Consider the following 24,831-nt stretch of genomic DNA (forward strand, 5'->3'; position numbering starts at 1 on the left):
CAGTTGGTCAAGAGCTGCTTAATGTAGGTGCTGGGGACTGAACCCAGGTTCTCTGCAAGACCAGCAAGTGCTCTTACCCACTGAGTTCCCTCTCCATACCCATCAGTACTTTTGTGTGTGCTCAAACAAGCTCTCCTGTAGCCCAGGCTGGCATTAAGCTCCTGATCTTTCTGCCTCTATAGATATGTACCACCATGCCAAGTCTCTGTCTTGGTAAAAGAACCCAGGGCATGTTAGGCAAGCACTCTCTACCAGCTGAGCCCTATCCCCAGTTCTTGCCTCTGCCTCTTGACTATGCCCTGCCATGATGCTCAGTTGCACTAGTTTTCCATTTGTTTTATATATTAAGAGTGTGAATGAGAGAAGTCATTTAGTGCTTTTAATGAAAGCCTTTTGCTATGGTCTTAATTTTTGTCATCCCCAAATTTTGTTGAAGTCTTAACTCCCAATGCTGATATTAGAAAGGTGAGGCCTCTGGGAAGTGATTAGGTCATGAGGGATCAGCTAGAATGAGTGGCATTAGTGCCTTTATAAAGAGGCCAGAGAAAGATTAGATGAGATCAGGAGTGTTTAGAATAGATTGGCTATGGGCATTGGAGAAGTGCAGATTGCTTGCCCCTTCCACCATGTGAGGATTCAGTGAGGAGGAACATTTTGTGAGCCAGGAAACAGACCCTCGCTAGATATCAGATCTGCCAGAATTATCAGAACCTTGATACTGGGCTTTCTAGCTGCCATAACTGGGAGAAATGCTCTGCTGTTTAAGCCATCTAGTCTGATATGTTATAGAGACGGCTTGAATGTACTAAGGGAACCTTTCTTCAAGAAATATTTAAAGAAAACTCTGTTGTGTGTGTATGTATGTGTTCACACATGTATGTACATGTGGGTGTGTGTGCCTGTGAGCATGGGTACTCCAGTCGACGGTATGCTTGTGGAGGTCAAGACAGCTTTGTGGAGTCGGGGTCTGGGGCTTGAACTCAGGAGGTCAGGTGTGTTTAGTAAGCACCTTTGCTTACTGAGCCATCCTGCCTAAGGAAACTTTTAAGAATAAATTTTAAATTGGACTGAAAATTTAAGAAGGAACCACCTTTAGAAAGAACTAGTTTTAAGCCAGGTAGTGGTGGCCCATACCTTAGATTCCACTTGAGTGGGGGTGGGCAGAGGCAGGTGGAGCTCTGAGTTGAAGGTCAGCCTGCTTTTCAGAGCAAGTTCCAGGACAACCAGGGCCGCACAGAGAAACCCTGTCTTGAAATACAAAAAGAAAAAAACTAAAGAAAGAGCTAGTTTTAAGCTAGCAAAGTTTAAAATACTACATCATAAAAGATTTTGGAGCCTCCTGAATGAATTCAATGTTGAAAATAAGATTTCAGCAATCCATGTTTGTGAGCTATTAGAAAACCTTATTTTTTTTATTACTTTTCTTGCTGTATAGTGCTGGGGATTGAATACAAGACTTTGTACATACCATCTAAATATTCTACCAATAAGCCATATTCCCAGCTCTTCAGATTTTATTTAATATTTTTCTTACATTGTGTGTCTGTGTCTATCGATCTGTGGAAGCATGCCACGACACTAATGCGGAGGTCAAAGGACAGTTTGGGAGTCAGTTCTCTCCTTGTACCTTGTGGAATCTGGGTATGAAACTCAGATTGTCTGACTCAGTGGCAGGCAGCTTTACCCTATCTTACTGGCTCTTAAATTTATTTTATTTGGAAACATAGAGAAACTGTAGGTCTGGGTAAATGTTGTGTACAGAACTTTTTCCGGGAAGATGCTACCCACACATCTACTTACCCCAGATAGGGAATCCATGACAGAACAAAGTATGGATACCACCAAAGTACAACTTGGTGAATCATGAATTTTATTGGGGTCGCTTACAGGAATATAGAGAATGATTACTTAAAGAAGCAGAAATAACTGGTTGGTGGTGGCATACGCCTTTAATCCCAGCACTTAGGAGTCAGAGGCAGTAGGATCTGTGAGTTCGAGGCCAGCTTGGTTTATAGAGTGAGTTCCAGGACAGTCAGGGCTACACAGAGAAATCCTGTATTAAAAAACAAGCAAACAAACAAACAGAAAGACAGAAAGAAAGAAAGAAAACAAGCAGAAGTTACTCAAAGATAGCTGCATCACCAAAGCTCATCTAACACAAAAGCTGGGAACCTGGAGCACACTGCACAGCCTGCAAGCAGCTAAACAGGTTGGGCAGTGTCCTTTCCACGTGCCTCAGGTGTCCTAAACCTCTTCTAGGCAGCTCAGCTGGTTTCTGCTTCCTCCAGGCAGTTGATCTGGTCTCAGCTTTTACTGCTTATTCTGGCAAGGAGGGACTAGGGAATCTGGTTGATTTTAGGGACTTCCTGAAGCTGTTTTGAGTTGCTGCTTAAGGTGCTTCCTTGCAGGATGAAATGTTTCAATCTCAGAGGAAACTTATAAAACAAAAAAGAGCAGTCAGTCCTCTTTAGTCTTAAGTATATCTACTATACTTAGGTGAAGTGTAGATGTTTTCTTACACAAAAGATGTGTTCTGTATTTGTGGACATCCATACTCTTAAATAGCGACCTTCAAATAAGTTAGGAAAGCTTATTTTGTGTGTGTGTGCTGGGTATTTTGCCTGCATGTATGTTTGTACACTACATGTTTATGTGCTCTAGAACAGGAGTTTGTATCCCCTGGAATTAGTTACAGATAATTTTCAGCTGCTATGCGGATGCTGGGAATCGAACCTGGGTCCCCTGAAAGAGCAGCCATCTCCTCAGCCTTTGGGAAATATACTTCTGGCAGTTTGTTAGGTTCTTGCCACCCCCCCCCCCCCCGTGTGTGTGTGTGTGTGTGTGTAGGGGTTGAGAATTTATACAAAATAACCCTTGGCTTACTTATTTATTTAAGACAGGATCTTGTTTTAAAACTCTGGCTGGCCTTGAACGTCTTATCTTCCTGCTTTAGTTTCTTAAAGGAGTCTGTGGCTGAAGGAAGTTTCATTCTAAAGAACTCTGTTTTAAGCCTTGTGGAATGTAGTTGTGTATTTGTTTCTTCAGGGAAAGTTGATGCAGAAGTCTTGTGAGTTGAAGGCCAGCCTGAATAATTGAACCAAACCCTGTCTCAAAATAAAATTAAAAAGGGATTGGGAACGTAGTCCAGTGGTACAGCACTTGCCTGGCATGCATAAGTGAGTCTTTGTTTTAGTCTCAGTAATATAAAAACTTTTATTAATTTCATTTGAAACAGAGTTGGGTTAATTAAACATTTTTTCTTTCCTTTTTTTACTATGTAGCCCTAGCTGGCCTAGAACTTGATATGTATGTAGACCAGGCTGGCCTAGTAAGGTGGATCCATTTCTACATCTGCCTCTGGAGTTCTGGGATTAAAGGTGTGTGCCACCATGCTTTGCTCTATTATAACTGTTTTAACACTGATCCTACCCCAGAAGGTTAAGAGTAAGAGAAGCACTGAGCAAGAAGACAGATATACCCAGGGTGTGTTGAGTGTGGGCTTCTCATAGAAGAGTAGCCTTATTTTTGAGACAGGGTATATTATAGGCATGCCCTAACATACTCAGTTTATGTGGTGCTGGACATCAAACCCGAAGCTTTGTGTATGGGATGCAAGCACTATACCAAGTGAGCTCCAGCCCTAGCCTGAGCCCAAAATTCTTGTCTTTAAAGCATTGCAGTCTAATTCATCTTTTGTAGAAGTCTAAATGTTTAGAATGCTTGTGTTGGGTTATAGGAGGGTGCTAGTGTAGCATGGTTCAGGCTTGAATGAAGCAGGGTAGAAATTCAGAAAGTATTCTAAATATATCTTTCTAAATATATCTTGGCCATTGACCTACATATTCTTTTCTTAGAAATGAGTATTTATTTCAGGTTAGTAATGATCAGTAATAAGAATAAATGGATCTCAAAACCTAAATGGAGTTATTTAAAGATAGTTGTCAGTGTAGGTACATTTTGTATTTTATGTGGTGGACATCAAATCTAAGATATCATGCTCTTCTACAGGGAATCTACTACATTTGAAGCCCCATATTACAACTTTTTTTTTTTTGTTTTTTTTTTTGTTTTTTTTTTTTTTTTGGTTTTTCGAGACAGGGTTTCTCTGTGGTTTTGGAGCCTGTCCTGGAACTAGCTCTTGTAGACCAGGCTGGACTTGAACTCACAGAGATTCGCCTGCCTCTGCCTCCCGAGTGCTGGGATTAAAGGCGTGCGCCACCAACGCCGGGCTACAACTTTTTAAAAAGCATAAAAATAAGGAACAATGTATCATCATTTTAAATAGAAAAACTGTGTGTGGTGTATCTCTAACCCCAGCACACTAGGAAGGTAGAGGCGAGAAGACTTAATAGTTGAAACTAACCTTTAGTTCAAGGCCAGTCTGGGATACATCCAACTCTGTCTCAAAATGAGTCCTTAAATCCAAACCAGCAACAAATTGTCAAAAACTAGCCATGAATTTGTGATCCTTTTGCTATAACTTTCTCAGTGTTGGGGTTTATAAAGACTTGTGCCACCCTAGCTTGGAAGTATCTTGAATATTGGTTCCATTTTCTATATACCTGCAGGACTTTTCAGAGAATTTGTTTTTCTTTATTTATGAATTTACCAGTTTTGTAGAGGAAGTGGATACATGGTAGTCTTCACATATTATTCTAGAATTGGAACTCACAGTACTAATCTTTTTAAAAATTTTTTTAAATGTCATCAAGATGTCTACCATACTATATAATTTACCATTCTAAACATTAAAAAATATGAGTATTGATATTATATATCTGATCTCTAAGAACTTTTCAATTAAAATTTTTATTTAGTTTGTATGTGTTGGGGCATGGACTTGTGAAAGTCAACGGAAAACTTGCTAGAGTTGGTCCTGGGGTTCAAACTCAGGAATTTTGGTAGCAGGTTCATTTGAGACATCTCACCAGTTCTTGCATTTCTATGATGTCAGGCTCTGGGTATTATGTAGGTTTTTGTTGGTGCTGCTGTTTTGTTTGTTTGTTTGTCTATTTTGATTTTATCTTTTTTGTCTTCTCCCTCCGTTTTCATTTTTCTTCCCTTGTACAGGTTTTTTTTTTTTTTTTAAAGATTTATTTATTATGTACACAGTGTTCAGCCTTCATGTATGCCCGAAGGCCAGAAGAGGGCACCAGATCTCATTACAGATGGTTGTGAGCCACCATGTGGTTGCTGGGAATTGAACTCAGGACCTCTGGAAGAGCAGTCAGTGCTCTTAACCTCTGAGCCATCTCTCCAGCCCCCCTTATACAGGTTTAAAGAAACTGTAGAATAGTTCTTTGGGAATTTGAATATGTGTTTGTAATTTGATTTGATATTCTGTGAATTGATTCTGTTTCTGTGTGAACCTAGAGCCTCACACATTGGTGGTAAGAACTCTTATCACTGAGCTGCATCTCCAGTTTTGTTTAAAGATGGTGTCTTTTTTGTAGCCTGGTCTTCAGTTTTTGGTCCTCCTTTCCAGCCTCCCAGCACAGGGATTATAGGCCCATGTTACCATGCCTGGTTTCCTTTGTATGTTTTTAAATTCCCTTGTTAGAAGTTCCTACTTGGTTAAACTTGGGTAGTGAAAACCCTAAGTTGGCAATCTTTTGCTTGCTTTTCTGCTTGCTTTTTTCAGGATTTCTTGACCACATAGAGATATACATTTGAATTCTTATGTGGTAGTTTGAAGAATACCCCCCCCCCCATAGGCTTATGTATTTGAATGCTTAGGCATCAGGGAGTGAGTGGCACTGTTGAGAGTTAGGAGGTGTGGCCTTGTTTGAGGAAGTGTGTCGCTGGGTTGAGCAGTGCCATTCTTGCTGCCATGTTCCCTCCATGATAATAATGGACTAAACCTCTGGAACTGTAAGCAGGCCTGCAATTGAATTATTTTATGAGGTGCCCTTGGTACTGGAATCTCTTCACTTCAGTAGAACAACGACTGAGCTATCTAGACAAGCAGGAGTCAGGCAGTGGCATCTAATTCTCTGGATACTGATCTCCCTGTCTCTGCCTGGAAGCTTCCTGGTAGACCTGTTGGCTATTGTTTTTACCTGGCTCTTTTAGCTAATGGTAGAAACCACTGTGATGGTCCCAGCTCAATAGTATCACATCTGACTATACCACTTTGCCCTGTACTAAGGCAGCTTTCCTTCAGAGTTTCAGCCTTCTCTTTAATGTGTATATGTGTGTGTGTGTATGTATGTAGTGCTGAGATTAAAGGTGTGCACTACTACTCCCAGCTTTTAAAACTGTTTTTTCTTTGTGTGTGTGTGTTTAAATTGAAAATTCATAGAATATATTCTGATCATGGTTTCCTCTCCCCATCTCCTCCCAGATCCTCCCCACCCATCCAACCCCACACCTTGTTTCTCTGTATAAAACAGAGCCAAAATGAAAACAACAACAAAACGAATAAAAAAAAAGCAAATTTAAAAGAAGAAAATACATGAGAAACTCAGACACACAAAACAAAAACCGGGAACCATAATATACAAACAAAAGACCTGTAAGGTTTATTTGAAAAAAAAAAAAAAAAGCTGAAACAAAGCAATTTGAGACAGAAAATCTACAAAAACACCATTTTGTTTGTTTGTGTTGGCTATCTACTGCTGGGCCTGGAGCCTACCCTTAAATGTGGTTTATATGCCCAGTGGACTCCATTGGAGAAAACTGATATTTTTCATCCCAAGCAGTTATCAATTGGAGATAGATTATTGATTAGGGATGGGAGTTTGTATCTATTTCTCCTTAGCACTGGGACCCTGTCTGGCACGAGCCTGTGTAGACCCTATCCATGCTGCCATAGTCTCTGTGAGTTTGTCTTTGTCTTAGTCCTGTTGTGTTTGGAAGATACCTCTCCTGTATAGCTCCTTGAACCCTGAGGAGAGGAGTTTGACGAAGACCTTTCTTCATTTAAGACTGAGTGTAACAAAAGTCTCCCACTCTCTGTACTTACCCAGTTGTCAGTCTCCAAATTGGTTCCAACCTATGGCAAGAGGAAACTTCTCTGATAATGGCTGAGCAAAACACTGATCTATAGATATATTAGAATATCATTAGGAACTATTTTATTGCAGTGTTATTTAGCAGGACAATAGTATTTGGGTTTCTCCTAGACCCGTGTTCTGTCTAATCTCAAGTTCTTGGCCACCTAAGCAGTGTCAGGTATGGGCTCCATCTCGTGGAGTGGGCCTTAAATCTAACCAAATAGTGGTTGATTATTACCACAACGTTCTGTGCCACTGTTGTACCAGAGTATCATGTAGGCAGGATATCACTGGTACTCTGCTATTCCCTTTACTTTCTACCACCTTCTGTGTTTGCCTCCTCCCTCCCTCTCCAGAAAGAGTCCCCTCTTCCTATTTCCCTAATCAGACCATTTGCACCCTGCTATTCCCCTCTTATTGTTCCTTAGTCCTGGCAGTGGGCCCATTTTACTTGCCTAGTTTCTGCAGTTGCATTAAGCTATGTGCTTATATATGAAGATTTGAAGCAAGGAGTTTCCAGTGAGATGTGATGTTTGTCTATCTGGGTCTGTGTTTTCTTACTCAATATGATTTTTTAAAAATCCATCCATTTATTTGCAAAGTTCATGGTTTCATTTTCCTTTACAGCTAAATAGTATTCCTTAATGCACATATACCACACTTTATTTATTATCTATTTGTTGGTTGGAAGACATTTAGGTTCTTTCCATTTCCAAGACATTAAGGTTCTAGGGAGCAGCAATAAACATAGCTGAGCAAGTATCTGGAGTAGGATGTTGAACCCTTTTGGCATTTGTGAAGGAGTTGTATAGCTGGGTCATATAGTAGATATATGTGTAGCTTTTTGAGAATTTTCTGCACCAATTTTGGTAGTAGATACACCAATGTGCAATCCCATTGACAGGGAACAGGCTTCTCTTTTCCTGGCATCCCTCCAGTATACAGAATACAGTATTCTTTCAAAGGAGATTGATGAAATCACTATCATTCGGTATTGAAACTAGATTACTTAAAATAACAGCTATATTATTTGACCCCGTTGTATGTTGCAAAGGAATAGAATTACCTCACCTCTAAGGCCTTTTCTCCTTTCAGATTTCTGTGACAGGTAAAATTTCATATACTCTAGTGAACAGAAGCTTTCTTATTTTATCAGTAAACCGTGACTCCAAAAATTTGGAGTCCTTTTTTAAAACTAGAAATCCATTTTTAGTTTATACGTTTTGTATAAGACAATACAGTTAGAATTAATAAGTTATCTAACACTGGAGCATACATATGGACCAGCAGAGTAAGCTAACTGGTTTATGTGGATCCTGTTTGAGGTATTAGTTGCTTGTTTTTCTTCCGGATTTAGGGGATGATTTAGTAGTTGTAGCAGTGCTAGCAATTAGAGTGCCTTGTTCTGTGGAACAAAATCTTGACTTCAAGTATCCTGTTTATGTAATTAAACGAATTATTATAGTCCTGGAGATAGAACCTGGGTCTGTGTACATGGATGCCCCACTGATCTATATTTCTAGCCTAGGAAAAATGCCATTTAATGGGCATTTTTGTCAGCTTACAACATCAATTTGTGGTTTCAACTGAAAAGTCTTTTTGGCAGCAATAAACTTGTAACATCGAATGACTTCAGTTTATATTTTGTCACAAGGGTAAAGGATAGCACAGTTTAAGTTTATTTGTTTTTGCACAAATGTGCTATCATTATAGTGGTGTAAGCAATAGTTAGTGATTGCTTATAAAGGTATGTAGTTGAAAAGGTAAGGTAGGACATGCTGGGTCCTCAGGAGGTTCATACATTGCTATACTTCCTTTTCTCTCTTCTTCCCCTTTTGTGTTTTTGCCTTTCCGTCTTTCTATCTCTGTCTCTTTCCCACCCCCCACCCCTTTGACAGGATCTTACTGTGTAGCTTAGACTGGCCTGGAACTCACTGTAGTCTAATAAATTCAGAGGACTGGGATTATAGACATGCGCCACCACATTTTATCCACGTATTTTTTGTTTGTTTGTTTGAGGGTTTTATTCTTGTGCTAATCCATACATACTCAAGTTGATCACTTTTCTACTGCCTGTTTTATCCTTTCTATAGTCTACTTTTGTCACCTAAAAATGTTCTTCAAGCCCATTTTTCCTCTCTGAAAGAACTTTCCAGATCTGTCTTGAAGCCTTGTTTCTATTAAGTAACTCTCAAATCTGTCTTTACTGAAGCCACTATTTTCTCATTTAGGAATAACTTTTAAAAAATACTAATTTTATTTAACTCTATGTATATGTGTGCCTGAGTGTAAGCCTTTGTACCACATATGTGCCTGGGTCCAGAAGAGGCCAAAAGAAACATCAGAGCCTCTAGAACTGGAATTCCAGATGGTTTTGGGCTGTTACATGAGTACTGGGAACTGAATCTGGGACTTCTACAAGAGCAGTAAGCACTTTTAACTGCCGAGCCATCTCTCCAGGCCATTACTTATGGGTAGCTAAATAATCCATTTGCTAGAAGCAGCAAGAGATGTAACTCAAATTATCAGCTTTGTTGCCTGAAGAGTTCTTCTCAGGACCCTCCACTTAAGTATTTGGTGAAATTTGACTTAGATCTCAGAAAAAAAAAATTTGAGGATGAATCAGAATGAAGCAAAGTTGGTGTTTATTGAGGAAAGAACAGTATAGACCCAAGGGGTGGATTAGTGTCTTCAGTGTGTCCCTGAAAGACTGTGTGTGTGTGTTACTTTGAAATTACTTTTTATTTATTTTTGTATTTATTTTTGTTTTTTCGAGACAGGGTTTCTCTGTAGCTTTGGAGCCTGTCTTGGAACTAGCTCTTGTAGACCAGGCTGGCCTCAAACTCACAGAGATCTGCCTGCCTCTGCCTCCCAAGTGCTGGGATTAAAGGTGGTGCGCAGAAATTACATATTTCAAAGACTTACCTGTTAATCCATCTCTGGAAGGGAAGAAAGTATGTAGGTTCCTGTAGGTTCTCTCAGCACATTCTCCACTGTTTGTTGTCATTCATTTTTTTAAGGTTCAAGGCGTTTGGTCTGAAGATCCTTTTGAATTTCTTGTTTTCATTTTGAAAGAATAGTTTTGTTGGAATTATAGTTCTTGATTGACAGTTTTCTGCCCCAGCACTTGGAATATGTGGGTCTGGCTTCTGTTTCAAAGAAGAAATAAAACTGAAGTATAGGGTTCCTTTGCATTTGATGTGTTACTTTACCTGATTTCAGTATTTTCCTTTTGTCTTTTGCTTATCTATGATGTGAATATGTGGATAACTGTGCATTTATCTTACTTGAGGTATTTTTGAGCTTCTTAGATTTTTTTCAATCAAATTTAGAGTATGTGTTAATTATTAATTTCTGTCTGTCTGTCTTTCTGTCTTTGACAGCCTTATGTGGCTTAGTCTGGCCTTGAAATTGCTATGTCATTGAGCTCCTGATTCTGTACCTACCCTTCCAAGACTGGGATTACGAATGAATGTTGCCATGGCTTTTGGAATACTTCCCCCCTCACTTTTTTTCTTGTGTCTTATTCTCTTTTGAGGATTACCATTAAGTGTATGATGGTATTTGCTATTTTGTCCATTCTGTAAACCTTCAAAGTGTGATTCTTCATTTTTCTTCTTTTTAAATAATTTTTTAAATGTGTGTTTGTGTGCACATGCATGTGTGTGTGTGTTTGTGTGTTTTGCTGAGAATCAAGATCAGGGTTTTGTTTTGTGTATATCAGGGAAGCTCTCTTTATCACTGAGATTGCACACCAAGCCCCTTCCTTAAGTGTTTTGAACATATTTAAAATAGCTCCTTTGAAGTCTTTGCTAAGTCTAACATCTGAAAATTTTTCCCAGTGACTACTTTTTTCTCCTGTGTATGAGTCACAGTTTCCTGTTTCTTTTGGGAGTTTTTTTTTTTGTTGTTGTTGTTGTTGAAATTAGACCTCTCAGACAAATATTGTTCCAATTTTGGATTTTGATCTTTGCCCTTTTGAAGATGTTACACTTTCTTTGTTTAGGTAACAGATTTGTGAAATGCCTTCACTCCAGTGTATAGCTACTCGTTTCTGTGCTCAATATTTTTTCTTTGTTTTTTAAAATTTTAAGCTTTTTTTGTGGTTGCTTTTGTCATTTCTGTTCCTGTTTACTGATCTACAGCCAGCGATTAGACAGTGGTTGTCCATAAACATCTGAGGCTAATAAATCTTCATTCTCTCCTAGTAGAGATTATCTTCTTGAGTAGATATAGGAATACATTTTAAAGCTGAAGTCTTTTCAGAATATAGCCACCACTATTATTTTCTAAGATACATTGATGACAAAGCTCAGCATCGTCTGTTTTAGTTACCTTTTTGTTGCAGTGATAAAGTATTGTAAACAGAGACTGCGCTTTATAGTCCCCGCTGCCCAGACCCAGATAATCACACAGAAACTGTATTAATTACAACACTGCTTGGCCAATGACTCAGGCATATTTCGAGCTAGCTCTTACATCTTGAATTAACCCATTTTTATTAATGTGTGTATCAGTATGAGACTGTGACCTATGGGTAAGGTTCTGGCATCTGTCTTCTTTGGTAGCTACATGGCGGCTCCCTGACTCCACCTATTCTCTATGTCTCTGTTCGGATTTCGTGCTTGGCTTTACTCTGCTAAGCCATTGACCAAAACAGCTTTATTCATTAGCCAATAAAAGCAACCCATATACCAAAGGACATCCCACATCAAAATACCATGACCTATTTTGGTTGTTCTGAACCCACATGATAAGAAAATGACTAGCAACAAGGAGTTGATACTACCATGCATAGCAGTGCTGGAGAGCTGTTGATTCAGTAGTTAACATCACTTGCTGCTCTTGCTCATTACTGCATTCAGCTCCTAGCATCCACATCAGGTGGCCCTCTGTCTTTTAAGAGGACCTACATATATGGTGTGCACATAAACTCACACAGATGAATACACATATACACACATAAACAATAACATCTTGAAACAAATACAACACCTGAATAGTCATATTGTTCAGCATGGTTGACAGAAGGAGAGACTTTCAGGGTTTCTTTTTTCTTTAATTTGTGTGTGTGTGTGTGTGTGTGTACACGTGTGCTCGTGTATGTATGTGTATGTATGAATTCAGGTATATATGCTATGTTGTGCAGATGGAAGTCAGAGGACAACTTTTAGGGGTTTCTTCTTTCCATTTGTGGTTCCAAGGATGAAACTCAGGTTATTTGGCGTGCTTGACAAGTGCTTTGACTCATAGAGCCAAGTGTTCAAGGTTTCACTCTCATTCAGTTTTGTTTGTCCTACAGGTTTGGCTGTCTTTTACCTCAAAGCATTGGATCAGCATTATTTTGTTAGTACATCTGTCTATGTGTGTATGTATATGTGTGTGTATGTATGTATGTATCCTGCCTGTAGTTTATCTAGTGTCTGTGCATTCACATAGGTACTCATGTATATATGTGAGTGCACATGTGCCACAGTGTGCACATGGTCAGGAAAACTTGCAGCAGTTTGTTTTCTCTTTCAAATATGGGTCCTGGGAGTTGAACTCAGGTATTTTGGGCTTGGTTGTAAGTGCCTTTACCTACTGAGATAGATGACTGACTTCAGGTATTTGCATTTCTTTAGAAACTGACAGGCAACAGATCCAAAATTTGAAAAGGATAATACAGAGCAAAATTAAGAGTATATGATAGCCCCAGTTTTCAAAATTATTTTGTTTCTAAAAACCCAAGCTTCAAAGCAGCCAATTAAACAAATGACCAAAGAAACTGGGGTGAGACTAATAAACATGGCTTATTCCTTTATCATGTATAATTGGGTCTCAGCTTCCTCAAAGAAATTTGTTGAATTATAGCATGCAGTGTTAACAGTATCACAGACTTCTTGTTTAGCCAATTAGTAATCATAAAATATTCTATTGTTCAGAACTATTTTGGCAAGCGAATTTAATGGGTGCTTCTGTGCAGTAGTACTACCCTTGGTAGTGCAGTTTCTGAAGTAGCAAATGGGGTTCTTACTAGTTCTTTGTTAGTAGCTGATTACACCATACCAAAAATTCTGGAGTCTCATGTTCTGCTAGATAACTCACTTAACCCAATGATACAGCAATATACATGGCTGTCTCAGTGATTGGATCTGCTATCCCCTGACAGCAAAGTGAAGTATCCTATGAAAGAACACAGGAGCCAGTAGTGGTGTTGCCTTTGGTCCTACATCCAGGAGGTAGAGGCAGGTGGATCTCTGTGTTTAAGGCCATTCTGATCTACATAGTCAGTTTCAAGCCAGCCAAGATTACATAGAGAGATCCTGTCTTAAAAGAGAGAAAAGTGAAGTTGAGGTGCTAAATAGAAAATTTGTATTATTTATGTTTATTTTTAAGGCATTTTTAGTGTATACACAGGGTGTGCACACCTGCAGAGGTTAGAAGAGGGCGTCAGATCTCCTAGCTTACTCAGAGGATGTTGTGGATGACGTGGAACTAAACTCTAGTCCTTTGAAAGAGCAAGTACTCTTAACCACTGAGCCATCTTTTCAGCCCCTTGTCTTTTGTGATGATCTTTTATGTAACCCCAGCCTGACCTCTAAAACTCATCCTCCCTCGGCCTCTTGAGTATTGGGATTACATGTTGGGATTACAGGCATGAGCTATCACAGTGGGCAGGATTTTAGAAATGAATAGGTGAATGAATGTATAAATGAATGGATGAGCTGATGAGCATCAAAGAATAGTCAATTTTGCCTAGTCAGAGGGAGAACAGACAGGATGAGATCTAACAGCCACACAGGAGAAGCCTGCCTTTAATTTGGAAGGAAGAACATGGATGAGATGGTTCTAACAAATGATGGTGCATATTTATACTCATTGTACATTGTGAACATTAAATCCCGGAAGGTTAATGGTTTTTATCCCATTTGAATGATATAGATCCCACAGGATACCTTTTTTAAAACATCTTTTTTAAAAATCACATTTATTTGTGTGTGTGTGTGTGCCCATGTAGTAGTGTGTATGTGTAGGTCAGAGACACATTATAGGTGTCAGTTCTCTCCTTCCAGCACGTGAGTCTGGGCATCGAACCCAGGTTGTCAGGCTTTGCTATAAGTGCATTTCTTTTCCAAACTGTCTCTCTGGTCCTAACCCTTTTAAACTTAGTCATTTATTAATTTGACATGTCTGCGTGCATGCGTGTGTGTGTGTGTGTGTGTGTATGCGAGCACAGGCATGCGTGCATATGGAGATCAGAGGACAAGGAGTTCTATCTACCATGTGGATCCCAGAAATCAAACTCAGGTTGTCAGGTTTAGCGGCAGGTGCTTTATCTTGCCAGCTCTAGCTTCACATGTTAAGAAAATCATTTTCTACTTCCAGCTAATTGATTATCCCTAGAAAAAATAAAATCCGCCTTTTGAACAGGGGAAGCCCATGAGACTTCTACCCTACACTATGAACTACCGGCAACTAAATAATACTAAGAGTAGGAGAAATAACCTTCCTCAGGGAAAAGCACACCAATTGGTTATTCAACACTAAGTGGGCATCCCTGAAAACATGCATAAAAGCAAAAGTAACACTTCAGACTGAGCAGGTTGCACTTTTGTATTTAGGAGCACACACGCACGCGCACACACACACACACACGGAGCAACTGATGAAAAAAGAGGCCATGAATTTGAAAGAGAACTAAGAGGGATATGGGAAGGTCTGGAGGGAGGAAAGGGAAGAGGGAAATGATATAATTCTATTATAATCCCCAAAATAATTAAAGAAGATAATTTGGTTGTTTGGCATGATTAAACTTTATGTATGATATCTTTCCTATTGTGTTTAGAGAGCTTTATTTTAATTCCATTATAATGAATTTTTTTTTCAGGTCATGGAGAGATAGATGGGTCAGAGGTTAGGAGCACTAGCTGCTCTTCCAGAGTCTTGAGTTCTATTCCTGGTAACCACATGGTGGCTCACACCCATCTGTAATAGAATCTGCTGCCCTCTTCTGATGTTCATGAAGACAGAGCACTCATGTATATAAAATATGTAAACAAATAAACCTTTTAAAAAAATTTTTTTATAGCTTGGATTTCTACTTTGATGACTTTCAGCTCCAACCCTGTGTTTAATTACAAGAAAATTATATCCTAGAGCAGTGGTTCTCAGCTTGTGGGTTGTGGCCCCTTTGAGAATCGAATTCCCCTTTCACAGGGATCATCTAAGACCATTGGAAAACACAGATATTTGCATTATGATTCATAACATTAACAAAATCACAGTTACTAAGTAGCAAAGAAGATAATTTTATGGTTGGGGTCACCACAAAATGAGGAACTGTATTAAAGGGTTGGAGCATTAGGAAAGTTGACCACTGTTTCCAGAGGGAAAGCTTTATGGAACTTATTGATGAAAAATGACAGTGTCATGTCCAGAAAAAAAGCACTACTCTTTCAGAAGACTTTTATGTTAGACCTTTGAAAGAAAGATAATTGTTGTATATGATACAAAATTTAATAGGTACAAAACTGCATATAATAACATCTTTTCTTTTACCCTCTCTTTTCTTTTTAAGGTAGCTGGTGGCATTACCATTTTATAACAAGAATACTGAAATTCTTTGCCCTATAGACAAAGTCATAAATCATTGCTTGTACTTAAACAGATAGCATAATTACTTTTTCTTTGAGATTCATTTTTATTTGTGTGTTTGTGTGAGAGATACAGAAAATATGAATATGAGAATTATGGCAGCGTGTGTGTGTGTGTGTGTGCGTGCGCGCGCGCGCGTCCCTGAAGAAGCCAGAGAAAGACTTTGGGTCCTTTACAGCTGGAACTACCTGCAGTTGTGAGCTTCCCATTGTGAGTGCTAGGAACTGATTGAACTCAGGTCCCCTGGAAGAGCAGCAATCACTGAGCCTTCTCACCTCAGCTGCCCACTCTCTTGTTTCTTGTTTCTTGCTTTCTCTTGTTCTGATGACAGCAGTGGGCAGAGCTTCTACTAGTGTGACAGCAGGTGCCTGAGCAGGTCCAGCAGCCCCCGTGTTGTACATAATACTCCCAGTGCTGACTGACATTGACTGAGACTTTGCAAATAAGTCATACCAAAAAGTTCAAAATTTACACCAGCTGCTTTTAATGAGAGCATTGATCTTTCAGCGCAGGTTACCTCATCTTGCAGGATGAGAGCAGAGTAGATGCAGGCAAACATGGAGATAAGCCATGGGGACAGTGGGGATGGTGCTGGGGAAACTGCCGTTGCTGGGCGGTGTGCTAGTTAGTCATCTGATGCAGCTTTAGCTTTTTTAGAAGACCATGCACCTTGGCAGCAGTGAAGAAAGAGGCGATAAATTATTTTCAGTCTGATGATGCTATATTGTAATACTTTGAAAAGGTCTAGTGCTTCCTTCTTTCAAAAGAAGGCTTTGTGTTTACCTTCATTTTAGTATATTTTAGATAAGTTTACTTTAAAGAAAAAAATCTTTATTTTAGAGTGTATGAGTGGATTCTCAACAGAGAATCAGTTGAGATTCTCTTGCTCTTTCAAGTCTCATATAGCTCTAGGTAGCATTGATCTTGTTATGTAGTCAAGGATGATCTTGAATTTTTGTTCCTCCTACGATCACCTCCTGATTAGAATTACACACATACTTAGCCATGCCTTGTTTGCGTAGTGTTTGGGTTTGAACCCAGGACTTTTACAAACGCCAAGCCCACCAACTCCCACCTAAGCTTTCCCCAAACTTATTTATTTATTTATTTATTTGAGGGTGTGGCACACACATGTGATACAGTGTGTATGTAGTGATCAAAGGACAGCTTATAGGCTTTTCCACCCTATGGATCCCAGGGACTGAATCAGGCCATAGACTAGGTGGCAAGTGCCTTTATGTTACTCGTTAAACCATCTTGCCAGCCCCAACTCTTGCTGCTTTTATTTTTATCAGAAAAAATTTGGCTTATTATTTTTTTTAGTCCAAGAGTTTTTATATAGACATACAAATATTTCATGTTGTTAGCATACTTTGTGATATTTTCTATATTGATTTAGCCTATACTCCCTCTGTTGGCTTTCAGGAGTGTTATATTTCTTTTAGAACCTTAAAATATCTGTGCTTGTTTTCATTTAGTTAAAAAATTAGTCATATTATGAATATGTTCATGAAGTAGTACATACAAGAGTGTCTCAAATTAGTAAATGCTCTAGTAAGAATATTTTAGTATTCTTGTTTGTTAAGTTTGTTAAGGAAACTATCACAATGCCCATTTTATTGGAGAGCAGAGCTATGCAAAGCAAAAAATGATACATAAAATACCATGTTTGTATTAATTAAAAATGGTGTTTCGAATGTAAGAGCAATAAAAGGATTTTTCTGATATTTTCTGGTTTCCATCATGAAATGAACTGATAGTTGGTAGACTAAAGTAATGGAGGTACTGTATTATACTTCACTAGCATGCCATCATGATGAACGAACGTTTGCACCCGTGACCTATGGGGCATCACGGTCCTTGCCTTTTCTATTCTGTGTACAAGTTGAGGAAGTGGCTTGCCTTGCTCCTTCTTACTATGCTCTGTCCATGTAAAAGGTTACAGAGTGGTAGTTAAAGATTATGTTCTGCTCATGATTGATTAGAGTTGTGTCCTTTATGGTAGTGATTAGAACATTGTTTGCTAAATTTAGCAAATAAAGGTGTAAAATGTGCAGGGAGTTTTTCTTAAACCTGAACCTAGTCAGAGGATTCCTTGGGTTCACAAAGTAACTGAACTGTATTGTAGTGGCTATTTGTTTTTGAAGCAAAACGTCTGACATGAGACTTCACTTCGTAGATGGGCTGAGGGCCTTTGAGACAGGCTCTCAGTATGTAGCCGAGGTTGATGTCCAACTCTCAGTCCAAAGTCAGCCTTGCAAGAGCCACATTGCACAGGTATTCTACCATGCCCAGCTGGCCTTGTCTCTTAATTCTCCTTTGGTACAGCTTCTATTGAGGGGAATGCAGACAGGTTTGATGCATAATTAATTATACTTCGGTTGTTCATTTTGATTTTTTGCTTTTCTTTCCTCCTCCTCCTCTTCCTCCTCCTCCTCCTCCTCCTCCTCCTCCTCTTCTTCTTCTTCTTCTTTTAAAGGAAATGGTGAAGAGATAGCTCTTTCAGAACACCTGACTTTGACACCTAGAACCCATGTTAAAAATTCAGGTGCAGCCGGGCGATGGTGGTGCACGCCTTTAATCCCAGCACTCGGGAGGCAGAGGCAGGCGGATTTCTATGAGTTCGAGACCAGCCTGGTCTACAAAGCTAGTTCCAGGACAGGCTCCAAAGCCACAGAGAAACCCTGTCTCGAAAAACAAAAAACAACAACAACAACAAAAAATTCAGGTGCAGGAGTGGCAAAGACAGGCTTCCCTACAACTCAGTGACCAGCCAGCATAGTGGAATTGGCCATCTCCAGGCCACTGAAGGATCCTGTCTCACAAACAGGTGGATGGCTTTTGAGGAATGCCACAGGAGGTTTTTTCGTCTATCCCCCACATGCACCTGCACACATACATGCATAAAAAATGCATCACCAACCCCCTAACAATTCATACGTGTACATAGATAGTTCTCCTTTTTCTTTGGGGAATTGAGTATAAAACCATCATTTTAATTATAATGATTCCCAGGCTACTGCTGTATTTAGTTGTACTGGAACATTAAACATGTTAGGCAAACACTCTGCTATTAAGCTACATTCCAGCCCTTCCTCCTTTATACCTATTTACTTTTTAAAAATTATTTTATATGTGTAGAAGTATTTGCCTGCATGTGTATGTACAGGGGTGTCTGATCCTCTGGAACTGGAGTTATAGAAAGGAGCAGCTGTGTAGGTTCTGGGACCCAAACCAGGGTATGCTGCAAGAACAGGGAGTACTCTTAACCTCTGAGCCATCCATCTTTCTGCCCCCTTTGTTTTAATTTTGAGACAGGGTCTTCCAAGTTGTCAAAAGTTGTTCCAAAGTCAAGTAGGCCTTGACTTTGGGAGCCTCATACCTCAGCCTGTCAAGTAGCTAGAATTATAGGCCTGTGCTACCACTACCATGTCCAGGTCAGACTACTCTTTTTTTTTTTTTTAATAGGGTCTCAGTTTTAGGTAGTGGCGAGGATTGAACCCCACCTTCATATATGTGAGTTAAACACTCTACCAACTGAACTCCATCTCCAGACTCAGAATAGTTGTGTTTTAAACCATTCTTTTCATTTGTAATAAAGTCAGATAAACATTAATTATATTAAAGATTTTCTAAGATTCTTTCTTGAATGTTTTTAAGTCTTTCTTATTTTGTTGCTACACTACTTTCCCAACCCTATCTAAAGTTCTAAACTTAACTCTTTGGTTACATACTGTAATTACAGCAATAGGGGATTAGTGTTCTGCTTTTAGTAGATAAAGACTGCTAGGATTGTTCTGCTGTTAACGAACTAAGTATGGATACATAATATCTTAAGGGTCTGCCTAAGTAGTTACTTTTGACACTTAGAAAAATAGCATACTGTATAGGTTAAATAATCTTTCATTTCTAGTCACTGACTTTATGTGTTTTCATACAGGCTGCTTTCCTGTTGCATCTTTGATATCGTTTCCTAGTCTCTGCTCCATGATTTAATTTGGAATTCTGAAATGAAGATGGAGGAGACAGTGGGAAAAGTAGAAGACCTCATTGAGTCTGCAGCCCCACCAAAAACCTCCGAACAAGAAACAGTCAAGGAGGAGGATGGTTCTGTAGAACTGGAATCTCAAGTTCCGAAGGATGGTGTAGCTGACTCTACAGTTCTTTCTTCAATGCCGTGCTTGTTGATGGAACTGAGAAGGGACTCTTCAGAGTCTCAGTTAGCATCCACAGAGAGTGACAAGCCCACAACTGGCCGAGTCTATGAGAGTGACTCCTCTAATCATTGCATGCTTTCCCCTTCCTCTAGTGGTCACTTGGCTGATTCAGACACGTTGTCTTCTGTAGAAGAGAATGAACCCTCTCAAGCAGAAACAACAGTAGAAGGAGATACATCAGGAGTGTCTGGTGCCACTGTTGGGCGCAAGTCTAGGCGATCCCGTTCTGAAAGTGAAACATCTACTATGGCTGCCAAGAAAAACCGGCAATCGAGTGATAAGCAGAATGGCCGAGTTACCAAGGTTAAAGGTCATCGGAGCCAAAAGCACAAGGAAAGGATCAGACTACTGAGGCAAAAACGGGAGGCTGCTGCAAGGAAGAAGTACAACCTGCTACAGGACAGTAGTACCAGTGATAGTGACCTGACTTGTGACTCAAGCACGAGCTCGTCAGATGACGATGAAGAAGTTTCAGGGAGCAGCAAGACAATCACTGCAGAGATACCAGGTAGAGGATGTTTTTTAAACTGACTGTAAAGCACCTGATGGCCTTTCTCAGCTGTCAGACTCATTTAGATGAGTGACACTTGAAAAAATCCAGGAGACCTGCAGCTCTGTATAAATGTGAAGACTGCAGTCTTTTAACAAGACATGGCTTGTTAAAACAGCTTAAAACACAAACAAACCTGTTCTGAGTTGCCAGTGCACTTTAGCACATCAGCAGAAGCATTAAGTGGTTAATGACAGGGACAAGTTTAATTTTTAAGCAATGGAATTCTTACAGGTCTTTCTCTGCAACATGCTATCTGAACTTCCATCATTGCCTTTTTAGCACTCCATAGATTTACTACTCACTGTTCAGCATTATCACTAAGTACATTTTCCTCAGGAATAGGCACCTTGCTTTATTATCTAGTCTCTGCACTTGAGCTTATGGTGTCTGGAATAATACATTCTTTCGTTGAAACTTTCTAATTACTGTTCCTCCTAAAATAATAGTTTTGTGTGTTTTCCTACCAGGCTTAGTGGATGATAAACTAGTTACCCATAATTGCACATTTTTTTATCCTGTTTTGTCATTCAAATTGTAAAGAATGTTTTTAAAAAAAACTTTCCCCTTGATCTCCCAGGCTTTAAAAAGTTACTTGGAAATTGGCTTCTCTCAGCTCTCATAGAGAAAAGGTCTGCAGTTTATCACATTTTTAACATGTCTGGTTGTCTTGTATTGTCACATGTCATACTGAGTGCTACAGAGGCAGTCTTGAGATTGCATAGAGGAAGAATGATGATATCTGAATGGGTCTTAAGTGAAGAATTCTCATTAGTGAAGAGAATTATATGGCTAGCAGTATTTTGTAAGGTAACATACTTAATAGGTCATGACAGCTTTTGTTTATTCCTGCATTACAGAGGGGAAAGTTTTGGTTTTTCTAAAGTTTTATAGGTGATTTTTTTCTTTTTAGTTTTCTGTTTTATGCATAAGGCAACATATTGCTAGTGTATAAAATATATTTCAAGAAAAATTATATTGATCATCTAAATTTATACCTAATCATGTAAACTCAATAGCAAGAATGATTTAGAAAGCACTTTATAGGTGTGAACTCTAACAATAAGCCTTTCATATAGCATATTAAATATGAGTTTAAACAGTCCTGAGATGCTTTTTCCTGTGATAATATCTTGATTGAATTCCTTTACTACTTCCTTATATTAAAACTAATGGGAAAAGATTTGAATGAAGTTCATGAAAGAAGCAGACTTTTGGGTTGTTCTAAAGCATGTTCTAGGTATATTTCAGTTTTTCATTTAATAATACTTTAAAGGAAACCTTTAAATACCTATAAAATTGTTTGTGTATTCTTATATTCTGTTCTAATCTATTAATTAAGTTATAATGGATCTCCTGAAACAGTACTTAATTTTAATTATAAACAGATTTTCTTTTAACCACCTCATCACTTTGCCTTTTTTATGGAAAGGGAGAAGGTGGGTGAATAAAATTCTTTTTAAAGCTAGAATCCCATTGTAGAAGTGAAATGAGTAATATCTAATGAACACTCTTTATTTCCTTAAATATATATAGACTAGTTCTTTGTTCATTTCTGACTGTCATAACCTTTTTAAGACTTCTGAAATACTGATATTCTTTCTGTTTGCCATCTATTCTGGATTGTATACCAATCAAACATTGAAGTAAATTAATATTTACTATAGTTTCTATTTTTTTATACAACTTGGTAAGTTTTTGGCCTTTGAGAAGAAGTAATAGTTTCTAAAGTAATTGTGGTAAATGAATTGGTAGCTGAAGATGAAGCCACTGTTTGACTATGATGTACACTGCTAATATTTTTGGAGTTGAAGGTGGTTGACCCTATTCACACATAAAACAGGTATAAATGGTCTTTTTTGGTAATTGTGCAAAGCAGAAAACAATGAACTAATGTTTAAACATAAGGAACTTCAGGTCAACCATATTGTTATTTCTGAAAAACTGTGACTTTGTCCATTTCTACTGTGACAGACATGTATTTTTTAATTTCCTGAGTCACATTATGACTTTGGGTAAGAAGGGAGGCACACTCAACCTTTAGCAAGAGTAGTTGTTAAAAATGCTGTGAACCAACTTCAGTGCAGCATCATGGACATTCGGGTGAACTTACATTGGATGTGCCTAAGAGAATCTTTGGATGTTGAAATTTGAATTCAGCTGTTTACACAGAATGGAAAACAATTGGAACAGTAAAATTTCCTACTATGTGATTTTTGTCAAGATACAAGCAGTTTAGTAATTCAGAAAATGCTTTATTATAAACTTTCGTTTCGTCACATCTTAAAAATTGATTGTACTATATGCCAAGTAATTTAACAGTATATTTTCTTTTAAAGAATGCAGATAATGGTGAAGACCAGTACAGTCTTACTGAATTAGTTTGATGTCTTGGGAAGAGATGTTTATGAAGTTTTTTTTTTTTTTTTAAATCAGTTAACTGATAGGCTACTTAGTATTGCATTGTACCATTTTCTTGAAGTTTTTAGAAATATGGATGCTTTAAATACCTCTTTGGAAGAACATGATAAAGATAATCTGGCAGTACTTTCATTTGGAGAACTTAGAGCTTTTATGATAAATTTATAGTATTCTATAGTAAACTAATGTAAAAATGCTATGTGATAGTTACCTTGAGTAGTTAAGGCTTTTATCAAATGCCTGGCTTATCTCTAGAGTTTTTGGTATGCTTTATATATTATCTTTGCAGTTCTATAATTGGAACATTTATGGTTTTTGTTTTCTTTACAGTTTATGACTGAACATTTTTTTCATGTGGGGGACAGTTTCTCTGTAAAACATTCTAGCTCTGTAAAGTTTGTTGGAAGGGTTTTGGTTTTAGTCAAGAATAATGGGCATTAGACTTCATTTCTAGGAATTTCCTGAGTTTACATCTGTATCATTGAATATGTGGGCATCCAGAAAACATTGTTTTTTCCTGGCCCTTCCTTTTCATTAACAGTTAGCATAGAGTGAGCTTTAGGGTAGCTTTGTCTCATCTTGACTCTTATGACCTACTTTTTTTTTTTTTTTTTTTTTTTTGGTTTTTTTGAGACAGGGTTTCTCTGTGGTTTTGGAGCCTGTCCTGGAACTAGCTCTTGTAGACCAGGCTGGTCTCGAACTCACAGAGATCCATCCGCCTGCCTCTGCCTCCCAAGTGCTGGGATTAAAGGCGTGCGCCACCACCGCCCGGCCTATGACCTACTTTTGTGTGGTCTTAAAATGCTTTTTTAGAACGAGGTTCCAGAAGGGTACCCATTGTGTCAGGTAAGAGGCAGTTGTCTCAGCCGGTTTACCTTTTTTTGGAATAGGTGAGGATGTTTAGTGAGAACAGATATGTACAATCACCTGAATTCTTAATTCATGTGACGCTCTCAGACCAGCTCAACCCTACTGAAGCCAGCAACTTTACACCTAATATTCACCACAAATATTGATATGCTCAGATGTATCATGACAAATTTGTCTAGCCAGTTTTTCTGATTATTATACTTAATCAAGTAATTCTTGGTTAGAATTAAACATTCTTGAAAAGTGACAAATTTGGGGTTGAGAGATAGCTCAGTGGTTAGGCACGAGTACTGCTCTTTCAGAGGCTCAGTTCCTAGCGCCCACATGGACAACCTTAGTCCTAGGGGATCTGGTGCCTCTGGCCTTCATGCGCATATGTATGTGCACACGCCTGCTCATAGACACATACACAGCACACAGTTAAAAATAAAGATAAATCTCTTTTTAAATAGTAGTAAATGTTTAAGTTACCCATAATTTCACTTTTTAAAAATAACTTTTAAGCTTTCTTATTTAAAATTTTTTTTTTCCTGTGTACAGTTGTTTTCCTGAATGCATGTATGTGTGCCTGGTGCTTATGGAAGTCAGAAGAGGGCTTTTGATCCCCTGGAACTAGAGTTATGGATTGTTGTGAGCCACCATGTGGGTGCCTGGAATTGAACTCAGGTCTTCTGCAAGAGCAACATGTGCTCTTAACTGCTGAATCATTTCTCCAGCCTCCCATAATTTCACTTTTGTTGATATTTGAGTATGCTGTCTTTTTGTTTGTTGTTTGTTGTTTGTTTTGTTTTAATTGATTTTATTGAGCTCTAGATTTTTTCTCTGTTCCTTTACCTTTCTCTCCCCTCCTCTTCTACCCTCTCCCATGGTCGCCATGCTCCCAATTTACTCAGGAGATCTTGTCTTTTTCTACTTCCCATGTAGATTAGATCCATGTATGTCTCTCTTAGTGTCCTCATTGTTGTCTAAGGAGTATGTTGTCTTCTATAATACCTAACAAAATTTGTCACACTGGGTAAACTTTCTTTATAACATTGCATTTTGAACCTTTAACTAATACATTATCCTCTATGTAATTTGGATTTTGAATAATTTAGTTAACTATAAAAATAACTTCCCTAATGTTTGCCATTTGGGCCAT

At 38.6% G+C, this 24,831-nt stretch overlaps 1 protein-coding gene across 3 annotated transcripts in view; it reads left to right on the forward strand.

Annotated features, from left to right (window-relative positions):
* Positions 1-24,831, forward strand: part of Ark2n (arkadia (RNF111) N-terminal like PKA signaling regulator 2N) — a 76,113-nt gene that overhangs the window by 12,322 nt on the left and 38,960 nt on the right. For all 3 annotated transcript variants that reach the window (XM_057788435.1, XM_057788436.1, XM_057788434.1), the window contains exon 2: positions 19,573-20,357. In XM_057788435.1, coding sequence (XP_057644418.1) covers positions 19,643-20,357 — 715 coding nt within the window. In that variant the 5' untranslated portion in view covers positions 19,573-19,642. The remainder of the gene's footprint in view (positions 1-19,572; positions 20,358-24,831) is intronic.

This window comes from Chionomys nivalis, chromosome 14 (assembly GCF_950005125.1).
Source record: "Chionomys nivalis chromosome 14, mChiNiv1.1, whole genome shotgun sequence".
Lineage (NCBI taxonomy): Eukaryota > Metazoa > Chordata > Mammalia > Rodentia > Cricetidae > Chionomys > Chionomys nivalis.